The sequence below is a fragment of the Pseudopodoces humilis genome, chromosome 14, assembly GCF_049639895.1.
Source record: "Pseudopodoces humilis isolate 2021_Gansu_Grassland_sample_001 chromosome 14, ASM4963989v1, whole genome shotgun sequence".
NCBI lineage: Eukaryota > Metazoa > Chordata > Aves > Passeriformes > Paridae > Pseudopodoces > Pseudopodoces humilis.
The window spans coordinates 6,570,563-6,589,610 of record NC_142213.1 but is presented as its reverse complement, the minus strand read 5'-3'; the positions used below and the strand labels follow the sequence as shown (position 1 = coordinate 6,589,610).

Here is a 19,048-nt window from a genome sequence, read left to right as displayed (position 1 = left end):
AAAAGGGCAGCTGTGGCAGTAATGTTGCCCCGGGCTGTCAAAGCTGGAGATGAAGAGCTGGCTTTGGCTGGCTCCAGTAATTCTCATTCACTGGTGGATTTAGATGTATTTTTTTGGTTATTTTTGAGAAAAAACCATGACTGCATAGTGTGTGCTTCATCCCCTCCCCAGGGACAGCTCAATAAACCACTTGTTGTCTGTGTTAGTTGTTAAAGCTTCAGTGAGGTGTTAAAAAAACCCGACAAACCCCCACAAACACTACTAGCAGAAGAGCTTACGAGTTCCTGCAGCTGCGTGTGAGGTTCTCTTATGGAAATAAAAAAAAAAATATTATTTTTTTTCCAAAGCCACAGGCTTCGATCTGGAAGCTGAGCTGGATACAGCATTATTTTTAAACAGGCCACCCTTCAAAGGCTGCTTCTCCCTTTGGAAAAGGGTGGTGTTGGATGTTTATTTTCCCTTCCAGGAGGTTTTGCAAGGCAAATGTTTCTCGAAGCAGTCCCACCTCTCCCAAGGGATGGGGTCTCACCCTGGCGCTGTGGGGCTGCCTGGGGCCATTTGTGTGCTGGTGACTTGGTGGCAGCAGTGACAGGCACACGGTTGCTGGCAGAGAGCACAACCAGTAGCACACGCCTGGTGAACCGTGTAGAAAGGGCTGCAGGCTTTATAAAGGGACAGCAACATCCCACCTCAAAAACTTCCATTAATGGGGAGGAGACTCAAGTCTACTTGAGTTTGGATAGGGCTGGTGATCCCTGCCGGATATTCAACAGCAGACTCAGCTTCAAAAGATCTTAATCTAGTTAGGAACAGCATAAAGCACCAATTAGCACGTTGCTGATGAGCAGGTCAAAAGAACTGCTGGAGAGCAGGATTTCATTACCCAGCCCATTTTCTTCCAGGCAGCAGGAAGCTTTTGTTACTCAGACCTGGTAAATTTTCTAGACTTGAAACTTTTCTAGAGTCGAAGCAGCAGTGAACCATGAAACTCCCTTTGATGGTTTGTTGTGGGGTCACCGGGGTTTTCCCAAACACACAGACTCAGCTCAGGCAGGCATTAGGGGCGTGCTGCCTTCCCCAGGATATCCACCTTCACTAAATCTCCCCCTGGGATGCTGCCATTGACAGTGTGGGGCTGATCCTGGGGCACAGCCAGCAGAGCAAGTGAGGAACCAGGACAGCCCTGTCAGGGTAACTCCAAATACCCAGCACTGCTGACAGCGTAAGCTGCTCCCAGACCTTCCCATCTAGGAGACTCCTGTTTTAAATGTCCAAGTTTCTTTATTAACCTGAGTATAACAAATATAACATGTACACAGTATAAAAATGAACACAGAACCTGACAGGTGTACAGGTACAACACAAATACATGAACTATACAACAACCAGTTCATTGAATGATAATAATATATTAAGCATTTCATTGCTTGGAAAAAGCAAGTTTTGATCATAAAAATTGTATCCTGTACCACTGAAATTATACAAAGTACATTCAATACTGAAAAGTGACTCAACAGAGCAGGACCAAGGCATGGCCTGGCTGCTTAGCGTTACCTTGGGCCAAGACTGTACAAAACGAATCCAGACACTTCGCTGGGATGAGTCTTAAGAACTTAGCAATTAAATTAAGAAGTACAAAGTGTTTCAGGGAGGGTATTCTTCTCTTAAAAGCATGTGGAACGTGCTTCTGGCAGGACCAACAGGCTTCGGCAACATGCAGAGGGTGCAGCCTGGCACAGCTCTACGCGGGCTCTGAGTTGATGGGTGGCAGGTTTTGGTGCTTGAAGTACTGCACAACTTGCTGGGGCAGCTCTGCCAGCACAGCTTTGGCCAGGGTCTCCTTGGGGACCTGTTAGCCAAAGGGAACCAACACCAGTGTTAGGACAGCCACAGGGGACCAACTACGCCAACAAGCTCCAGACCTTGGCATTTAATACCTCCTGAAGCCTACTGATAGCCAGCATCTTATACACCTGGAACTATTATATTCTATACTACCCTTCCCTCCAGGAGAGAATTCACTGGATCAGAGCAATAAAACATCCTGGGTAGATCAGAAAAAACAGGTTTGAGTGGGAGGAAGTGAAAGAAAGACACTGATTAATTGCAAAAAAAGGGAAAATAAGCACAAGCTCCATCCTTGGCAATCAATCCTGCGCCAGCAACAGCCTCTGTCCCAGAGCTGTCTCCTGGATATTGCAATGGAACCATCCCACAGAGGGGACGTGCAGGGCCAGTGCCACCATTGCCCCTTCCTCCCAGGGATCAGGGGATATGGGGCTCCTTCTCAGGACAATTCAGCATGAAACCCTTGGTGTGTGGCACATCAGGGGTGCTGGATGAGGCCTGAGTGCGAGTCATCAAAACCAGCACAGGACTGTGGCGAGGGACGTGAGCCCAGTGCTGCCCCACCCTGCTGCAGGAACCCAGATCCTGCTCTGAGTCACTGGTTTTTGCTCCCACCTGTCTGACGATGACACAGGGTGGAGAAACATGGCACGGGCAGGTGGAGCCTGCTGCAGAGCTGCAGAGCACAGTTACCCCTCCCTGCAGCGCTGATTTATGTCATCCATGCCGGAGCATCCCTGAGGGTAAGACAGAGAGGTAGACAGGTACCTCTTGCCTCTGTCTGCCTCTACCGTGGTTGTTCCACTTCCAGGGCGATTCCCAGGTGTGACACCCGTTTCCCCCCGTGATCAGCTCCCCGCTGCCCTCACTCACATTGCGGAAATTCCGGAAGGGCACGAACTGGACGATGTCACGCACGGCCTCCTCGCCCGTGTAGGAGTGCAGCACCCGGCTGTCCCCGTCCAGGAACTCCATGGCAGCAAAGTCAGCGTTGCCCACGCCCACGATGATGATGGACATGGGCAGCTTGGACGCCTGCACCACGGCGTGTCTCGTCTCGTCCATGTCACTGATCACCCCGTCCGTGATGATGAGGAGGATGAAGTATTGCTGTGGGGGGCACAGACACAATGGGATGCCAGTACACCCCCACACTGCAGCAGGGCTGTGAGCAGACAGGGTGCTTCACATGCCAAGGGGTGACAGGTTCCCTGAGGATTTGGGGGTGAGGCTCACCATTTCCCAGGATAGCTGGCATCATGCCCTTTAGCAGAATCCAGAAATTCAGGTGTTCCTATTAGCCCCTGTTTTTTAAAAGTTCTTAAACAAACAACAAACCTGCTCTGACTCCAAAATATTTTTCTGCATTACCGATTTACTGTTCTTAATGATGCAAAAAACCCAACCTCTAAACTGTACAGGATCTCTGTCAGGGCCAGGAGGAATTCAGAGTTGGGACATGAGCCCTGCCAGGCTGTGGGGCCGTCCCGTGCTCCATCTCCTGTACAAAGCTGAGGGTATGGGATGCACTGAGGGGGGTGCAGAGGGTATCAGCCAGCTGGGGGATGACAGAGCAGCTGCATTAAAAACTGCACCCCTTCCCTTGGGAAAAGGAGGGCACCAGGGCCAGTCCTGCAGAGCTGGAGAAGGATGGACAAACAAAGACGTGGACAGATGGTCCTGCTGGACTCAGCTCAGCAGACCTGGAGCATGTGGACCTCCCCAAAATCCCATCTCCTCCATCTCCAGGGAAAGTAATGGCTCAATTTTGGCACATTACAGAGCTTGTGTGTGCTGGAGAAATGACGAAAACAAGCACTTAAGAGCATTAAAGCCCTTTGTTCCTCTCCTCATTCTTTCCATTTCCTGTGAAAACCACCAGTGCAGCATCCTGGAAAGGCAAAGGAAGGAGTGCTGCCCCAAGCCTGTTTTTCTGGTCTTCCTCCAGCCCACATCTCCTGAAACCTTCCCTGAGCTTCATCTGCTCTTGATGATCTGCAGTGCTAAAGTCCAAGTATTAACAAGGCTGGGTAAAGCTTAAACACAACCTGAGGACATGAGTGAGGAGACTTTCCCAAGCCAGACCCTTCCCTACTCCAGCCCCTTTTGATGCATTAACCCTGCCTCCACAGCACTGTCCAGGATTTAGTTTTTATCTAAATATGAACTTTTGAGAGCAAATACTGGTGAAACATAAGTTTGCAGAGCAGGACCGCAGGATCTGAGTCTGGAGGACAAGATGAAACTTCAGGAGAGGATCTGCACTGGTCATAACTGGAAGCAGGACTTGGACCTTGCCCACCTGGGAATCAGTATGGGAGGAAGAGTATAAAAGCTTGAGGGGAGCAGCTGATGATGACTTTGGGCTGATTCTCCCTTTCCCTGCCTGGCTTCTCTACTGGAAACATGGAAAGGGTTATTTCCCTTTGTTCCCTTTTTTTCTGTGAAATCTGTAACAGGATCTGAGAAAAATGCTGGAAAGTATGCAGGAAAAGGGGTGGGGAGGCAGAGCTTGTCAAATGTTTGTCACAATGTATTTCAGAGGTCAAAAGAATTAAGAGCTGATGCTGGGGATCAGCCTCAGAGCCCAGGGGCTGTATAGGGGTGAGGAGCATAACCAAGGGACCAGGGGGTAGTGCTGGAGAGCATCTGGGACATTCCCCAATCCCCAAGCAGTGACAGTTTTGGTGACAGTAAATGGCAGTAAATGGTGCTGGTGGCACCTCTGGGCTCCAGCTGCAGTACTCAGCCAGGGTGGCACCTCTGCCAAGCCACAACCAGAGCCGCTGGTGCACAGGGACCAGGCTGGGGGGTCCATCGCACACCAACCCTGCAGCACCTGCCTCCTTTCTCCTCTTTTTCTTTTTGAAATGGCTGATCTCTGCTCCACGAGGGCTCCTGGGAGGATTCCTGATCCATTTGTTAATGATATCAGCAATTAGGCTCAGGTGGGTGAGCAGGACTTGGAGGAATCAGGCAGCATTGAGCAGCATGAGGTAAGAAAAGGGGAGCTTTGGATGCAGGGACCCTGCTGGAAAGGTGAGTTTTAATTCCCCAAAGCTTCCCCAAGAGTCAAATGGTGAAACATCCCTCTGTCCCTCCCCCAGCCCCAGGATGTTTAGTCTCCCATCTCTTAAGAGCTGAGGGCTCTGTTTGTGATCTACGTTGCTATGGAAAAACTACAAGGTTTTTTTGGTTTTATTTGAAATGCTGGGAGCAAGCGAGAGCGGGAGGAAGAGGAGGGCAGGTCCAGGCAGCCACTGAAGCCGTCAGCACCAGGGGTGGCTTTGATGCATGAGCTGAAGATGGGATGGAAGAGGAGAAGACCCCGGGGGGAGTGAGATCCCTCATCAATAACGCTTTGTGCTGCCAAAAAACCCCCCCGAGCCAAGCCAGGCTTGCCTCTGACGGCACTATTAGTGCCCATTATTTAAAATCTCCCTTGATTAAACTATTAGTGCCAGCAGAGGGGTGCAATTTGCATACGATTAGTGCCTCTGCTCAGTGCTGAGCCCGTGGGCTCTCCCTCCCCCACTGACAGCGACACAGAAAATGAAAAAATGAGGAGCGACCTGGATCTGTGCTGAATTAAACCAAATTCAGTATTTCCTTATGCCTGGAGCTGGGAAGAGCAACAGCACTCACAGCAAGGCTGGAAAACATCCTCGTGGGGAATAGGTTTTAGGTGTGATCCTGCTTTGCTCCAGGCAGGAAATCAGGGAAGCTTTTACCCTGACATCTCCTGCCATGCAACTGCTGATGCCCAAGCTGAGCTGTTTTGGCCAGCAAAAGCCAGGAGACAGATCTGCCATCCTCCATGGGCAGCCTGCTGCCACAGGGACCCAAGAGAGCTCTATCTTGCAGACTTCAGATGTTCTCCACATCCCTAAGAGGACACCCTGGTCACCACCGGCAAGGCTGGACCCACAGAGAAGGGGAAGACAGCAAACCCAGCTCAGGCTTTGTGTTCCCCTGCCCAAAGCCATCGGGATTGCCACCACCTCACGGAATCTTACGGACTTACCGATGCAGTTTCCTGTTGGGTGGCTTGAGCTGCAAATCGGGCCACGTGGTTGATGATGGGGGAGAAGTTGGTGGGTCCATAGAAGCGGATGTGGGGCAGGCAGGCAGAGTATGCTTGGACAATGCCCTCCACACCTTCAGGGAAAGCAGAGAAACCAGGAATTACAGTGTCACGACTCAGAACCACAGCAAACCCAGTTAGGAATCATTGGCTCACGCTGTCAAGGAGCTGAGATCAGATCTATTCCCCCTGCCTCCTGCCCGACTCATCCAGATCCACAGGTTTCTTCCACCCCAAATTTCTGAATACCCAAGCTTTGCTCTTCAGTCACTTTTCAGTGGGTCCTCAGACCTTCTGTGGTAGGGAAGCCCTCGTAGTGCTGGCAGTCCAATGAAGGCATTACTTAGGACGGTGAAAAAATCTCAGAATCAGCCAAGGAGGAGGAGCCAAAAGAAAAGCAGCTCCTGGTCTCTGAACATAACCAAAAACCAGATAGAGGGTCTACAGTAGCCCTTACCACTGAGGATCTGAGCAGTCCTTCAGCCATCACTGTGAGCAGCTATCAGCTGCTAAATGGAGCGTTAAGCCTGAATTCTCCATCTGCTAAACAGGCCTTGTGTTTCTTGCAGCCTTGCTGGGAGAGCAGACGGCTGGTAGGACACACCAGACAGCAGAGCGAAGGCGGATTTTACACAGTCTGAATCCAGTTGCATCTTACCCTGGGCCTTCCTACACCCCCCCAAATTTTCTGTGCTTTCCTCTGAGCATGCCTTTAGCATGTGCTCTGCTTCACCACTCTCTGAACATGCCTTGAAAAATTCCCGTGATCACAGAATGATGGAATGATTCAGGTTGGAAGGGACCTTAGAGATCATCTAGTGCCCATCAGGCTGGCACGGGTGGTGATGCCAGTCACTAGATCAGGCTGCTCAGGGCCCCATCCAACCTGACCTTGAACACACCCAGGGATGAAGGTGTTATTGAAGAAATGCAGAGGAAGGACAGAAGGCACTGAAGGCACCTAAGGAGTCCTAAAGGCCTGGTAGATGCTTACCCGAACAGAATGGGTTCCTGGGATTGAAGTTTATGGCAAACTCATGGGATACCTGTGGAGAAGAAAAGACCCACATTAATTTGGAGAGCCAGTGCAGGGCAGGCAGCTCACTAACAGTTCAGCTGATGCTGAAGGGCTGGTTTAGGTGTGATGCTCCCCTGGAGCAGAACCAGGTGGTCACAGAGTTATGGTCCATCACGCTGGGTCAGTGACACTTCCCAGCCCTCTGCTACCCAGACAGCAAACACAAACATGGTCAGGGCTGAGCAGCACTTGAGGATGAACCAGTTCCCCAGTGCCCCCATCGTGAAGCAGGTCTGTCCATGTGGCTTCCTGCTGGCTGCCCAGAGGGGAACCAGGCAGAAGGGATGCTCTCAGCCAGCTGTGCCATCTCACCAGTCACTAGGAGAAATTACTTCATCCTGTTGCAGGTTTTAAAGGGAGAAAACTCAAACACATCACAGGGAGTCCCAGTCCAGGCAGCATCTTCATTCCCCATCCCTCTGCACAAGGATGATGCCGCAGGAGGGAAGAAGGCACAGAGTGAGCTGTGACCTGGTCTGGCTTGTCAGGTACAAGAGCAAACCAGCAGTTAATCAACTTTATCATCTGGGTCAGCATGAGGGTGAAAAGCAGTGTGGGAGAGGGGACATGAAAACTTGGGTGTGATGGACAGTGAATCCCAGCACAGCCTGGGCTGATTTTCATTGCCCATGAACCCATCCTTCCACCACAGCACATCCAAGACCCTTTAGCTTTTCCACAACCTCCTTTCAAGCTGAGGGAGATGGTCTTGCAAAAAGGTCTTGTGGCAAGAGCAGACAGCCCTCACACCTTGATCCCTGGCCTGATGCACTGGACAGCAGTTGCTTTGAACCTGTCTCTTCCAGAAAGCCCAGCTGCAAGAGAGGGCTCCTGGCTCCCAGTATGAACCTTTCCAGTGCTGGTGTGGGTCAACAGCCTGCTTGTGGAATCGCCACCAGATGTGTGGGGTTAGACATTCCTCACTCTACTCCCAGCAATTTAGGCACTCTAAGAAGCAAACAGACTCTCAGGAGCATCAAGGATGTGCAGCTGCCTCTTCCAGCACCTCAGAAAGTTGAAGGGGTTGATTTGGGCCTCCAGGCCACCAGCTCAAAGACTCTGAAACAAAAAGCTCCCACCCTGTTCGTGCCAGTGTTACAAAACAAGGATATTGTCTCCCTCTCAGAAGGGTGGAGGTTTGCTGAGCTTTTCAGCAAGGGAATTGCTTCAGGACATGCATATTCCCAATGCTGGCAAAACCAAGTGTCCTCCAAAGCGCCATCTGAAGCCAGAGTCCTCCCAAGGCTGCAAACGCAACACGCATCTGATTCAGACTTTCCAATTGTGCTGGGCATTGTGTCGAAAGCAACAGAAACTGTTTTTACAAGAGGCTGTGGGGTGGGAAATAGCAACCAAACTAAAGTAAAGTCAACCAAACCATGCTGCAAAGCTGAAGGAGTGCCTGACTGGTGACCAGCCACAGCCTGCTCAGGTCGCTCCAGGCCTGCAGAGCACAACCAGGAACACTCACAGCCACCAGGTTAGAGACAAGCTGAATATATGACTGTGCTCTGCATACAGCCCTTCTCACAGAAGCCTTGATTTTGGACAATATACCCAAATTCAATTGACTTGTGGTTGCAATGGGCTTGCTTCTTTTTTTCTTTCTTTTAAAGATGTTCAAAATTCTGCCACAAGTATTTATAGACAAGGCAGGCAGAAATATTTCCATGTTTTGCTCTGCAAAAGAGGGGTTTCTCTTTCTTTTAAGAAGCAATGAAATGTTTCAAGCTGTGTTCCTCGCTGTCTACAGAGCAGAACCCCTACGTGGCAGAAGTGTTGCAAAACTCCTCTGAGTTTCTATGAATTTTACATATATATATAAAAAAAATATATCTATATATACATATCTACTAAAAAAAAATCAACAGGAGGGCTTCAAAATAACAAAAAATTTAAAAGAAAGGATGTCATTCCCTATTCAGCTTGTACTTTGAAAACAGTTTCTGTGGGGTCCAGTTAAATATACATGGAACACCTGCAGGTATCCCATTCCCCAGTAACTCACAGGGAGAAACTTTTGAACCACCACAAAGGGTAAGACCAACTTCACAGAGGGTTGTCTGCTACCCCCAGAAAGAATCCCACCCCTGCCATAACTCAGTTCCCCCCCCCCCAATATATATACATATATACATTTATGCATATATACATATATATACAGAAGGCAAAAGAATGGAAAGCCTTGGAGGCTGCGCATCAGCCGAGCCGCCAGCTTCCTTTGGCTGACCCCATCTCCCAAATCCAGGTGACCACTGTGGCTCCAACATTAAGAATCCCCCTCTCTGCTGCTGCTTTGCCTTTTCTCATCCCCCAGAAACCACAACCCATCTGCTCCCCTCTCCTGTTCCCTACCAGGAAACACTCGAGGCTCTACAGAGCTGTTACACGGCAAGATGTTCTTTGGCATTTCCAACGCGACTTTTGTGTGCAAAACATCTTGCTCTGACGGGCGCCCGAGAAGCGTTGGGGGAGCCATGGCAACGGGAGCACAAAGCACCATTTATACCTCTTGTATCTCCTGGCAATCTTTACTTGGGTCTGTGGGTCCCTGCTTTCTGTCCACGGTCACACAGGGCACAGGTTTTCATGAAGAGCTGCTGCTTTTGAAATTACCCAGTGAGCCCTGATAGCCAAAAAATCTTTAATGAGTGAGCAGAGCCGGTGATGCTTAGAGAGAGCTGGGGAGAGATGAAGCCCCAAGCTGGAGTGATGCAGGAAAATGCCCCACTGACATGAGAGAGCTGATGGGTCATGGGTGACCTGTAAGGCACGGGACAAGCACCTGGGGAGGAAGAAGCTGCTCCCCACTGAGGTTTATTTGGGCTTAGAAATCATTCTGGGGAAAAACAATGTGTTTTTTCTGGTAGCTTTTACAGAGCATCTCCAGGCCCACAGGAGGCTGCAGGAGGCATGTGCAGAACCCCCAGCTCTCATCCTCAACACAATACCCACCTCCAGTCTTGCCAGAAGGGCTGCTTCCAACCCAGCAGTGCCCTTCCCATGGGCACTGACTCACACACATGGGAAGCAGAACAGGATGCTCTCCATGACAATCCCGAGCTGCTGTGCCCTTTCCATCCCTACCACATTTGCCATTCCCATTCTTCTCCCCAAATAATAAATCCCTGGCAGCAGCTGGCTCTTAGACCTTGGAAGCTGCCTACCTAGATTTTCCCAACAAAAGTGCTAAAGTGACAGACCAGAGACATTTGCAGGCCAAGGAGGATGAATCAGCTCCAAAGTGCACATGGAGGGATCTCCTTCTGTGGCTGGCAAACAGCAAAAGCTCCCACTTGAGTCATATGAATTCTGGCTGTCAGGGGAGCAGAGAAAAGCACAAAGCCGGAGCGGGCAGGACATCCCCAGCCACGAGGGTTGGCAGTGATGAGCTCCCCAGCCCAGTTCCCAGCTGCTCATGACTTCCGTGCCCTGCTGTGCTCAGCCCAGAGCACAGCTCCCCTCCCACAGAACACAAAGGGCTCGCTGAGATTCAACACCAGCCTGAAGCTGGGAACGCCTCAAAACCAGCGAGCAGAAAGAAAATGCACATGAAGGGCGTGAGCAAAGAGTGGCCAAAAGACCCAGCCAGTAATTAATGATGGTGGTGTCCCAGCACATTGTCTCAGCCGTGAGAAGATGCTCCCCATCTGCCAGCCAGGCTGCAGGAACAGCCCCATTCCCTGCCCTCCAGATTAGAAGGATGTGCAGCTCAGCCCTAGTAGGACCAGTGTTTAATCCTAACCAAAGATCAAGGTGGATTTTTGTGAAAGCTCCTCTGCTTCAGTCCTTGCAGGCTCTGCCTGTGCAACATCACATCAAGGCTCCCTAGCTCCCAGCCCCATTCAGACTTAGCTGCTGTCTGACACATTCATCCAGAGGCCTCTTCCCTTCCCCAAAACTGTTCCTGCCTTCTGCCAGGAAAATGAATCAATGCCTGGCTCTGCCCATTAATGCCAGGGAGCTGCTGCTTTCATGCCAGTGCAGGATGAAGGAATGGGCTTCTTATGCCCCGTCCCTGCCGTGTTGCCCACCCACACTGACACGTCTCACCGGCTGAGATTCCACATCTGCCCCTTCCCCCTCTCCCCAGCAGCCTTTCCCTGATGAAGCCCTGGCAGTTCTGCTCCTGCCCAGGCAATATCAGGACAAACCCATCTCAAGCACTCATGTGGCCACAGCACTTCACCTTCCAGTCTGGCGGGAGCTGGGCACCGAATCCCAGAGCAGGAAACATCTTGTCCCTAAAGAGAAGAAGGAAAACATATGGGTATACTGACACACACAAAGCAGGCTTGCACAGCTTCTCCCAAAACATACAGTGCTTTTAAATGGGAGATGAACTCTGAGAGAACAGATATTCCCCCCTGAATTTGATCTTTAGAGAAAAAAAGAGTCCAGCTTTGCTCTGTTTCCCATTGAGACCAGGAACATCCTCTTGCCCAAACACGTCTCTTGCAGGCATGTAACCCTGGAGATTTTAAAAAATGAACAATCCATTTTGGGCACAAAAGCCACCACAGTGAGAAACTGACTTCTGTTTTGTTTTCTCTATCACTGTCTGAGACAATATTTTTCTGATATTTTCTCGTCTCCTCAGGAAGTCTGAGGAATGAGGCAAACTGGGGTCACAGCTCTGACAGTAAACAACAGCAAGCTGAGGGCACCTGCCCCCAGCAGAGGATGTTCCACCTCTGCTCATGCTCCTTCCTCTTCACAGCAGCAGTGGGGGGAGAGGAGAAAGCCTGTCCCAGCTGTCTCCTCCTGCATCCTGTGTTTATGGTAAATAACATCCTAAAGGTATTACTTAGCCCTGGATCAAGGCAGATGCATCCCAGAAGCCTCTTGGGACACATCTGCAAAACAGGTGGTAGCAGAAGGGCACTGTGCTTACGAGTCATAGTCCTGGATGATCTGGCCAACAGCCCAGATGGCTGACAAGTACTCGTTTGTCCCCAAGGGGTTGATGTAGTGCAAAGAGGAGGGTTCTTGGGGGTTCCCATTGGAAGCTGTGAAGTCGATCCCAACCTGCAGGAGAAGAGAGACGCACAAATCTATCCTCTGTTAGCAAATGCCACCAGAGACCTGGCCACCAAGCATTCCCTCAAACCCCAAACCTTGAACTTTGAAAAGTTTCACAAAATCCATTTCTTCACCTTCCCGGCAAGTTAATTCAATACTGTATTAGGCAAAGTCATTCACTCTTACCTCTCCACTTTTCATCAAGGAGCATCACATAAAGTGTCCCCAAGCAGCCCCTAATCCCTAAGCCACCACCACCTCCAGCTGAGGACTCTCACTGCCCATCTCCCAGGTGCACAGGAACTGAGTAGCCCCAGGGACACCAAGGCAGCCAGGGCCATCTGGGTATTTGGATCTCAAGGTCTTTGACCAAAGAATCACAACCCTGAGCAGATCTTTCCCTGCAGGCAGGAAGACCTGCTCTTCATCAGGCTTCCCCGGGGACCAATATATGCTGAGCTCTCAGGGGACTCTGTCAGGAAGGCACTCATTTTTCTCCCTCCTAAATTAGGCTTTCTATTTAAAGGCATTTGTAGAAATGCCTATCTCAGACCCAGATAAATCTGGCCAGAAGAGGCGAGATGCTGAGCCACCCAATTTGATAGGACTGGGAAGGAAGAGCTGGGACGAGGCAAACAGGCAGAGTGACTGCACTCGACTTGTTTGCTTAGCAAAGAGGCAAAACCCAAAATAACTCCACTGGCTAAATTGAGCTCAGGGATTTTGCGAGAGATTTTGCTCCATATCCACAATGGGAGAGGATGAATGGCAGTTTGCCTGAGAAGGGACCTTGGCCTGGCTGGGGCAAGAAGACATCACAGCCCAAGATGTGCCACCACCTTGCACCAGGGTGGCTGGTAAAACAGGCATGGCAGGACAAGGGAACATGTTTTTAAACTGGAAGAGTGTGGGTTTGGATTGGAGATAAGGGAGAAATGTTGCATGATGAGGGTGGGGAGGTGCAAGCTGTGCAGAGAAGCTGTGGTTGCCCCATCCCTGCGAGTGTTTAAGGCCAGGTTGGACAAAACCCTGGGAAAGCTGCTCCAATGGAAGTTGTCCCTGCCCATGGCAGAGGGGTGATCTTTGAAGGTCCCTTCCAACCCAAACCATCCTGTGATTCCATGAAGACCTGAATTCTTCATCAAACAACTGCACGGCCTCACCCAACCTCTAATTCACCTCTGTAACACCCCTGCACCCAGCTCTGGTCAGGCCACCATGTCCAGAGAGCAAGAGGGAAACTGAGGCACAGGAGGGGCTCAGTGGAGTCAGGCGGGCAGGGGCCCTGCTCATGCAAGCAATGTCATCAAGAGCAGCACTCAGGCAACGTGTCTGAGAGGGACACAGCCAGTCTGCTTCCAACACAAGGCACATGACTGGGCCCAAAACCCTTCTCTGTGGCCTCAGCCCGTCTCTCCCAGCCCCTCCCTGGCTGGGGAGGACACCAGTGGCCTTTCCAAATTGCAGGGGGTGTGTGCAGCATCCTCCTGCCAGCTCAGGGGTTTCTGCAGTGTTGCACCCTTTGGAAGGGCAAAGATGCCTTGGGAGGGGGAGGAGCCCTCCAATAACCAGCAGATCTTTAGACAGGAGGAAAATTTCTGCATTCAAACCTAATTCACGCAAGAGCTCTGTACTACCAATAAATTCACTGATTTTCTCTTCTATTCACTCTCCAGCACCAAGACCAAAGCACACAGAGGCAGAACAGCACACAAAAAGCTCTCCCAGTCATTGCTGTTCCTATGGCAACTCTTCCTCCTCCTCCTACTCTTCCCCCATCATGTTTTCAGATAAAACAACAAAATACAAACTGATCTAACTGTGAGTGCCTGCAGCTCTCTGGATACTGCACCAGGAAAGTTTGCAGAAATTGAGAAACCCACTTCTGCATTGTGGTGGTTTCACTCAGGATTGTCATGTACTTGCTTATTTACTCCTGGACAAGCTGTGGTCCAGCTTGAAAGAAGGGGGAAATGACAATAAAAATGCAGAAAACCATCTCTATAACATCCCAAACCCTCACATCTGGGTTCAGAATAAGGAAAGCTTCCATTAAAAAATGAGGGTGGTTAAACCCTGAAATAGAGAGAGAAGTTGGTGACATTTTGTGAAGGGTCAGAAGGTCTTTTTGAAAATCTGGCCTTCACCTAAAGTCCAGCCAGCTCCCTTCCATGCTACTAGATGTACCTGAGCATCCCCAGAATCCCCAAACCCACATGGTTTAACAGCAAAACAGGCAGCTCCTCACTGTCCCGACAAGTCACCCAAACTGGAGCCAAATCTCACTCAGAGCCTCACTCCCCAGTTCTGCCCATGACATAGGTGTTACTGGGCAAAGAGAAACAAAAGTCCTTACAGTAAACATCAGCTGGCAGCCTCCCAGGATGTAGTCCAGGAAGGAGAAATCTCTGGTTATCTGAAAGAAAAAACAAAAAAAACCCCTCAGTGTTTCAGCAATTGTCATCACTGTCATCATTATTCAGGCTATGCAGGTCCTTGGGTAGACAAGAGAGGCAGAAGGGATGGGGGGAGCTCGAGAAGAACCAAGCTCAGTCAGGGGCTGAAACATATCAACAACAAACTCACTTTGCAGGACTTGACAATGATGATCCCAGAGTTCTTGTAATTCTTTTTCTTCTTTTGCTTTTTGGGGTTAATGCACTCTAGCTCGAGCTGTAACACACGAGACAGACCCTGGTGTGAGAGCTGTGCAGCATGGCCTGGGGGTAGCCTCCCTCCAGTGCTGAAGAGGAAGATTTTATTGCCAGGTTATAGGTTAAAAATCCAGAGGAAAAACGGGCTCAATGCCTGCCTCTGGTACCACCACCTTGTGCAGTCCTGGACAGGGCACTTTCATGCCTTTGTGCCTCAGTTTCCCCAGACAGGAAACTCAGTGCAGCACACACGGTGTTCTACACCTCTCCATGCCTCAGGTGAGATCTCCTGGCCTGCAATCCTGGTGGGGACAGCAGTGCCAAACCCTGCTATCCAGGGGTCTTCACAACATACCTTCAACCAGGAGGCATCTGCCAAGCATCTTGGCCAGCACTTCAGGGCAAAATGGGGACACCTTTGGCTCAAACTGGTGTTGAGTTGCAAGGGAGCTGGCACTCCTGGGGACCAGGCTGCCCCTGCTGCAGATGCAGCCCCAGCAGCAAATCACACCTCCCCTTCTGGCCCCCAAAACCACAGGGCACCCCCAAATCATGGGTGCTGCTTCACACATCCCAGCAGAGCCTGATTTTCGGCAAAGGCTGCCTTAAGTCAGATGTTTTAGCTACAACCATGGCCTGGGTCACTCATGGTGTGGGTGGAAGGAGAAAGGAATTTAGACTTGGTTTTTTCTAGCACAGGTTGAAGGTGTAAGTACCAAAGTCTGTCACGAACGCTGAGGAGCCCCTTCCTCATTCCCCAAAAAGCATGCTGGCACTTACTGGAGAGGCATCTTGGGCTTCACACAACCTGGCCACAGAGGTCTGAAACTCCCCGATGAAGTCGTGTCCCCCATCACTGTCGTAGTCATAACACACCACCTGGGGTGGAAGGAGCACAAACCAGCCTCAGAAACAGGAACTATCTCCTGCAAGACCTGCTCAAGTCCCCAGCCTTTCCTGCTGGAGACCCCAAACAAGGAGGTTTTTGTTGCTTTGGGGTTTTCTAATAAGCCAGCCATGGGGGCTCAGATGTTTAGCACTCAGTCCCAGAGGCTGATCCCCACAATACAAGCCAGAGTTACCTTTATCAGCTTCTCCATGTCTCCATCACACAGTGACACCAAAGGCACAGTGAAGGGCTTCCAGACAGGGTCCAGTGTGTATTTGATCACCTGGAGGTGGAAGCAGAGGGATGCTGTTTCAGCGGGCACATCCACAGGGAGAGATCAGGACAAAGCAGGGACACATCTCCAAGGGTGACCCTGCAGCAGGCTCACAGTGGGCCAGGCCAAGCTGTCCCAGCCCTTTCCTGCCTCCATAACCGAGACACAGCAGCTTCCCCTTCTCAGGCTGCAGCACGTGTGAGTTAAAACAGGTTTGTTTTCATTGTGTTGGGTGATTTACCCACCTCTGGGAGCAATCAAGAAAAATTGCCTGAGAGAACAGCTGTGGCACACGGGGCAGCACGGGCACAGCCACTCACTCCACAACTCCCAGGCCAGCAGCTACTGTTTGTGCCCTCTGTGTCCCACTGCTTGCCCCCTGCTCACTGCTTCCAGCCCCCAGCACCCAAACACAGCCTGAATCCATCTGGGGTCTGACCACTGAGAAGATGGAGCAGCAAGATGCTGCAACCAGCCCTGGAAAGCCAAAACAGCCCTGGGCACATTAAGCTCTCTTGTCTCATCTGTGTAACATCTGCTGCCTGAGCTGGAGAAATATTAATTGATGCTTTTTGACATTTCCTGAGAGAATGCCATCGCTTGGTAGAAACCTAAGCAAACTGGAGCGGGCTCCAGGCACATGCTGTGTATATCAGAGGTGCCTGCAGGGCAGGCAAAGATCCCTTTTCACAAAGGTGTGGTGCTCACAAAGAGAGATTCACGTGGATATTAGGAAAGTCAGGCACAGGCAGCAAATTAACCCTTCTCTGTGCAAGGCAAACACGGGGGATTATCTGGCACGGAGGATCTTGGAACCTTGCAGCTGGGACAGTCACTGCACAGAGCAGTGAGGAAGAGATGCATGGCTGCTGCTGGGGGCAAACAGTGACACAGGGTCTGTTTGACAGCCAGGCTCTTACTGAGAGTGGGGGAAACCCTGGCACTGCAGGAACAGTTTAGCTGAATTTGTAAACACCTCCTCCAGGAGCCTGGGAGAGGAGGGAGAGCCCTCATATCCCGAGATGCTGCCCACAGGTTGCCAGGTCACATGGGTGGGTGGGGAAGGATCCAACATTCCAGGTGAGCATTCACATTTGTGCTTAGACAACAAGCTGCAATAGTGCACTAATCCTGCCCTGTCAGACCTGCCCTGTGGCAGGAGAAATGCCAGCATCAGACTGAAAGCTGGTTATATTCCTGCACTGCAAGCTGCAAGAATGGAGAACTTTATTTCTTCATATCCAGCCTCAAAACACGAAGATGGTCACAGAATCACAGAAAAGTTTGGGTTGGAAGGGGCCTTAAAGACCATCCATTTCCAATCCCCTGCCATGGGCAGGGACACCTTGCACTAGACCAGGCTGCTTCAAGACCCATCCAACCTGGCCTTGAACACTTCCAGGGATGAGTCACCTAATGTGGTATCCCTCTCAGGGCAGCTGGATGCATCCAGGGTTGGTAAGGTGGAGGCTGTTGGAGCATCCATTACTTGAGAGAAAACTTGTCTAGACCTTGACCCAGTGAGACAGGACAATGGGCAGTAACTCAGAGGAAACACCAGTACAGACATCTGCTCCCCACAAACCTGACATGCTTATAGAGATCCCAGCACCACCTGGTGCACGGTCACCTTCCCATGTCTCTTCCAGGAGGAAGGGCTGGAGGCCACTCCAAACCCCCACATCTGAGAAACACATCTTGTTGAGTCAAAGCCCAGCTATGCACACTGAACCATGAGAAAAAAAACAAGTATGGTCCCAGCCTGCTCCCAAAGAAATACAGGAGAAATACTAAGGTTATTATGAACTAAATATGCACAGAAAGGTGTGTGGGAAAGCACCAAAAAATAAACAGCAGAGCTGATAAGGACGGCCTGTATTGGTACCACAGGACACAAGATGTTACCCACATCCTGGTGCCCACGTGCACGTGGGTGTGTGAGTGAAGGAAATCCTCATGGACTTCGTACAGAAGTGGTAAAACCGAACATACGGAGAGATTGTAAATAAACACCACTTTCTCCTTCCACCTGAGCTCCCCCTGTGTTTTGTTACAGAAGTTTCCTGTGATGGTACAACAGGCTCCTTAAGCAGGCTTTGAGAGGATGAGAAAAGGGATGGAAAAAGAAGGGTGTGAGATGGGGTGAAATGGAGCTCTCTTCCTCTGCCATGGAAGCTGCTGTGAGTTCCCCCCTCCAGTGATTCCCCCTCCTCTCTCTGCCAGCTGCCAGGAACTATGTGCAAACTAAAAAGAGCCTTGAAACAAGCTTTGAGGACAAGAAAAAAAGCAGTTTGAAAAGTACTTATTAGTCCATTGTTAAAGCACAAGCCAGCCTTTTTCTCCCTGCCCATGCTGTGCCTGGTATTTCTAACATCACTAGCTTTAGCTGCTTGAGAACGTGACCAGAGGGAGCTCAGATCAAAATACCACAGCAGGTATAAATGAGGGAGAGGAGGGGTCAGCTGGCCCTGCTCAGACCCACCAAGACCCTGGTACAGGTCTCTGCCTCCTTGCCTGTGGCTCTGGCTCATGAGAGACACGAGGTCGAGTGCTCATGTGCTGAAACTGGAGGTGCCTGAACATCCAGCTCAGGTGAAGGTGTGGCAAAAGCTCATTTTAACCTTTCCCCACCTCACACCACCTCTGTCCACCATCTCCCCAGGCCACAGCTCATCCTGATGCTCCTGCAGTGGAGGAAGAGTGGTCCAGGGCTCAGTCTAAGCCCAGGATGAGACTAGAGATCACTACACACTAAATACAGCAGTGCGTAGTACAGAAAATATTTCAAGACGTTGCTGGCCTCAGTGAATCTTCATCTGCTGGAGTCCAGCAGCCTCAACTGGACACGGGAAGTGAGCTGTAAGGTTTAGAAGTCCCCAGATCCCACCCTGCTCTAGAGGCAATGGATGACATAACGCCATGTAGGGCAAGAGGAGCTATGCGAGGTTGGAGGATGAGGGTGTCTCAGCAGCTCAGGTTGGAGTTTTGCTCACCTCTGTTCTGTGAACCAGCATCCACTTCCCATCATCACCTGGTTTATAAAACTCCAAGAAGGGGTCTGACTTCCCAAAAAGGTCCTGGAAGGAGAAGAACAAGATGGGTTACATGGTGCTCTGCAAGCAGCAGAGGACCGAGAGAGATGTTTCTGTGTCACTGTCAGCCCTGCAGACGCTCTCCTGTCCTCATGGGGCCAGGTCAG

At 50.6% G+C, this 19,048-nt stretch overlaps 1 protein-coding gene across 7 annotated transcripts in view; it reads right to left on the bottom strand.

The window, feature by feature from the left end:
• Nucleotides 1-1,261: 1,261 nt before the first annotated feature.
• CPNE2 (copine 2) overlaps nucleotides 1,262-19,048 on the bottom strand; it is a 43,077-nt gene continuing 25,290 nt past the window's right edge. For 6 of the 7 annotated variants that reach the window (XM_014255407.2, XM_088062280.1, XM_014255408.2 and 3 more), the window contains 11 exons: nucleotides 18,843-18,926; nucleotides 15,769-15,858; nucleotides 15,467-15,565; nucleotides 14,619-14,705; nucleotides 14,389-14,448; nucleotides 11,905-12,038; nucleotides 11,200-11,254; nucleotides 6,927-6,978; nucleotides 5,873-6,006; nucleotides 2,722-2,958; nucleotides 1,262-1,849 (listed from right to left, as the gene is read on the bottom strand). In XM_014255407.2, coding sequence (XP_014110882.2) covers nucleotides 1,742-1,849; nucleotides 2,722-2,958; nucleotides 5,873-6,006; nucleotides 6,927-6,978; nucleotides 11,200-11,254; nucleotides 11,905-12,038; nucleotides 14,389-14,448; nucleotides 14,619-14,705; nucleotides 15,467-15,565; nucleotides 15,769-15,858; nucleotides 18,843-18,926 — 1,140 coding nt within the window. In that variant the 3' untranslated portion in view covers nucleotides 1,262-1,741. Of the gene's footprint in view, nucleotides 1,850-2,721; nucleotides 2,959-4,978; nucleotides 5,735-5,872; nucleotides 6,007-6,926; nucleotides 6,979-11,199; nucleotides 11,255-11,904; nucleotides 12,039-14,388; nucleotides 14,449-14,618; nucleotides 14,706-15,466; nucleotides 15,566-15,768; nucleotides 15,859-18,842; nucleotides 18,927-19,048 lie in introns of those variants that run through there. The other variant, XM_088062282.1, reaches the window with a different exon arrangement.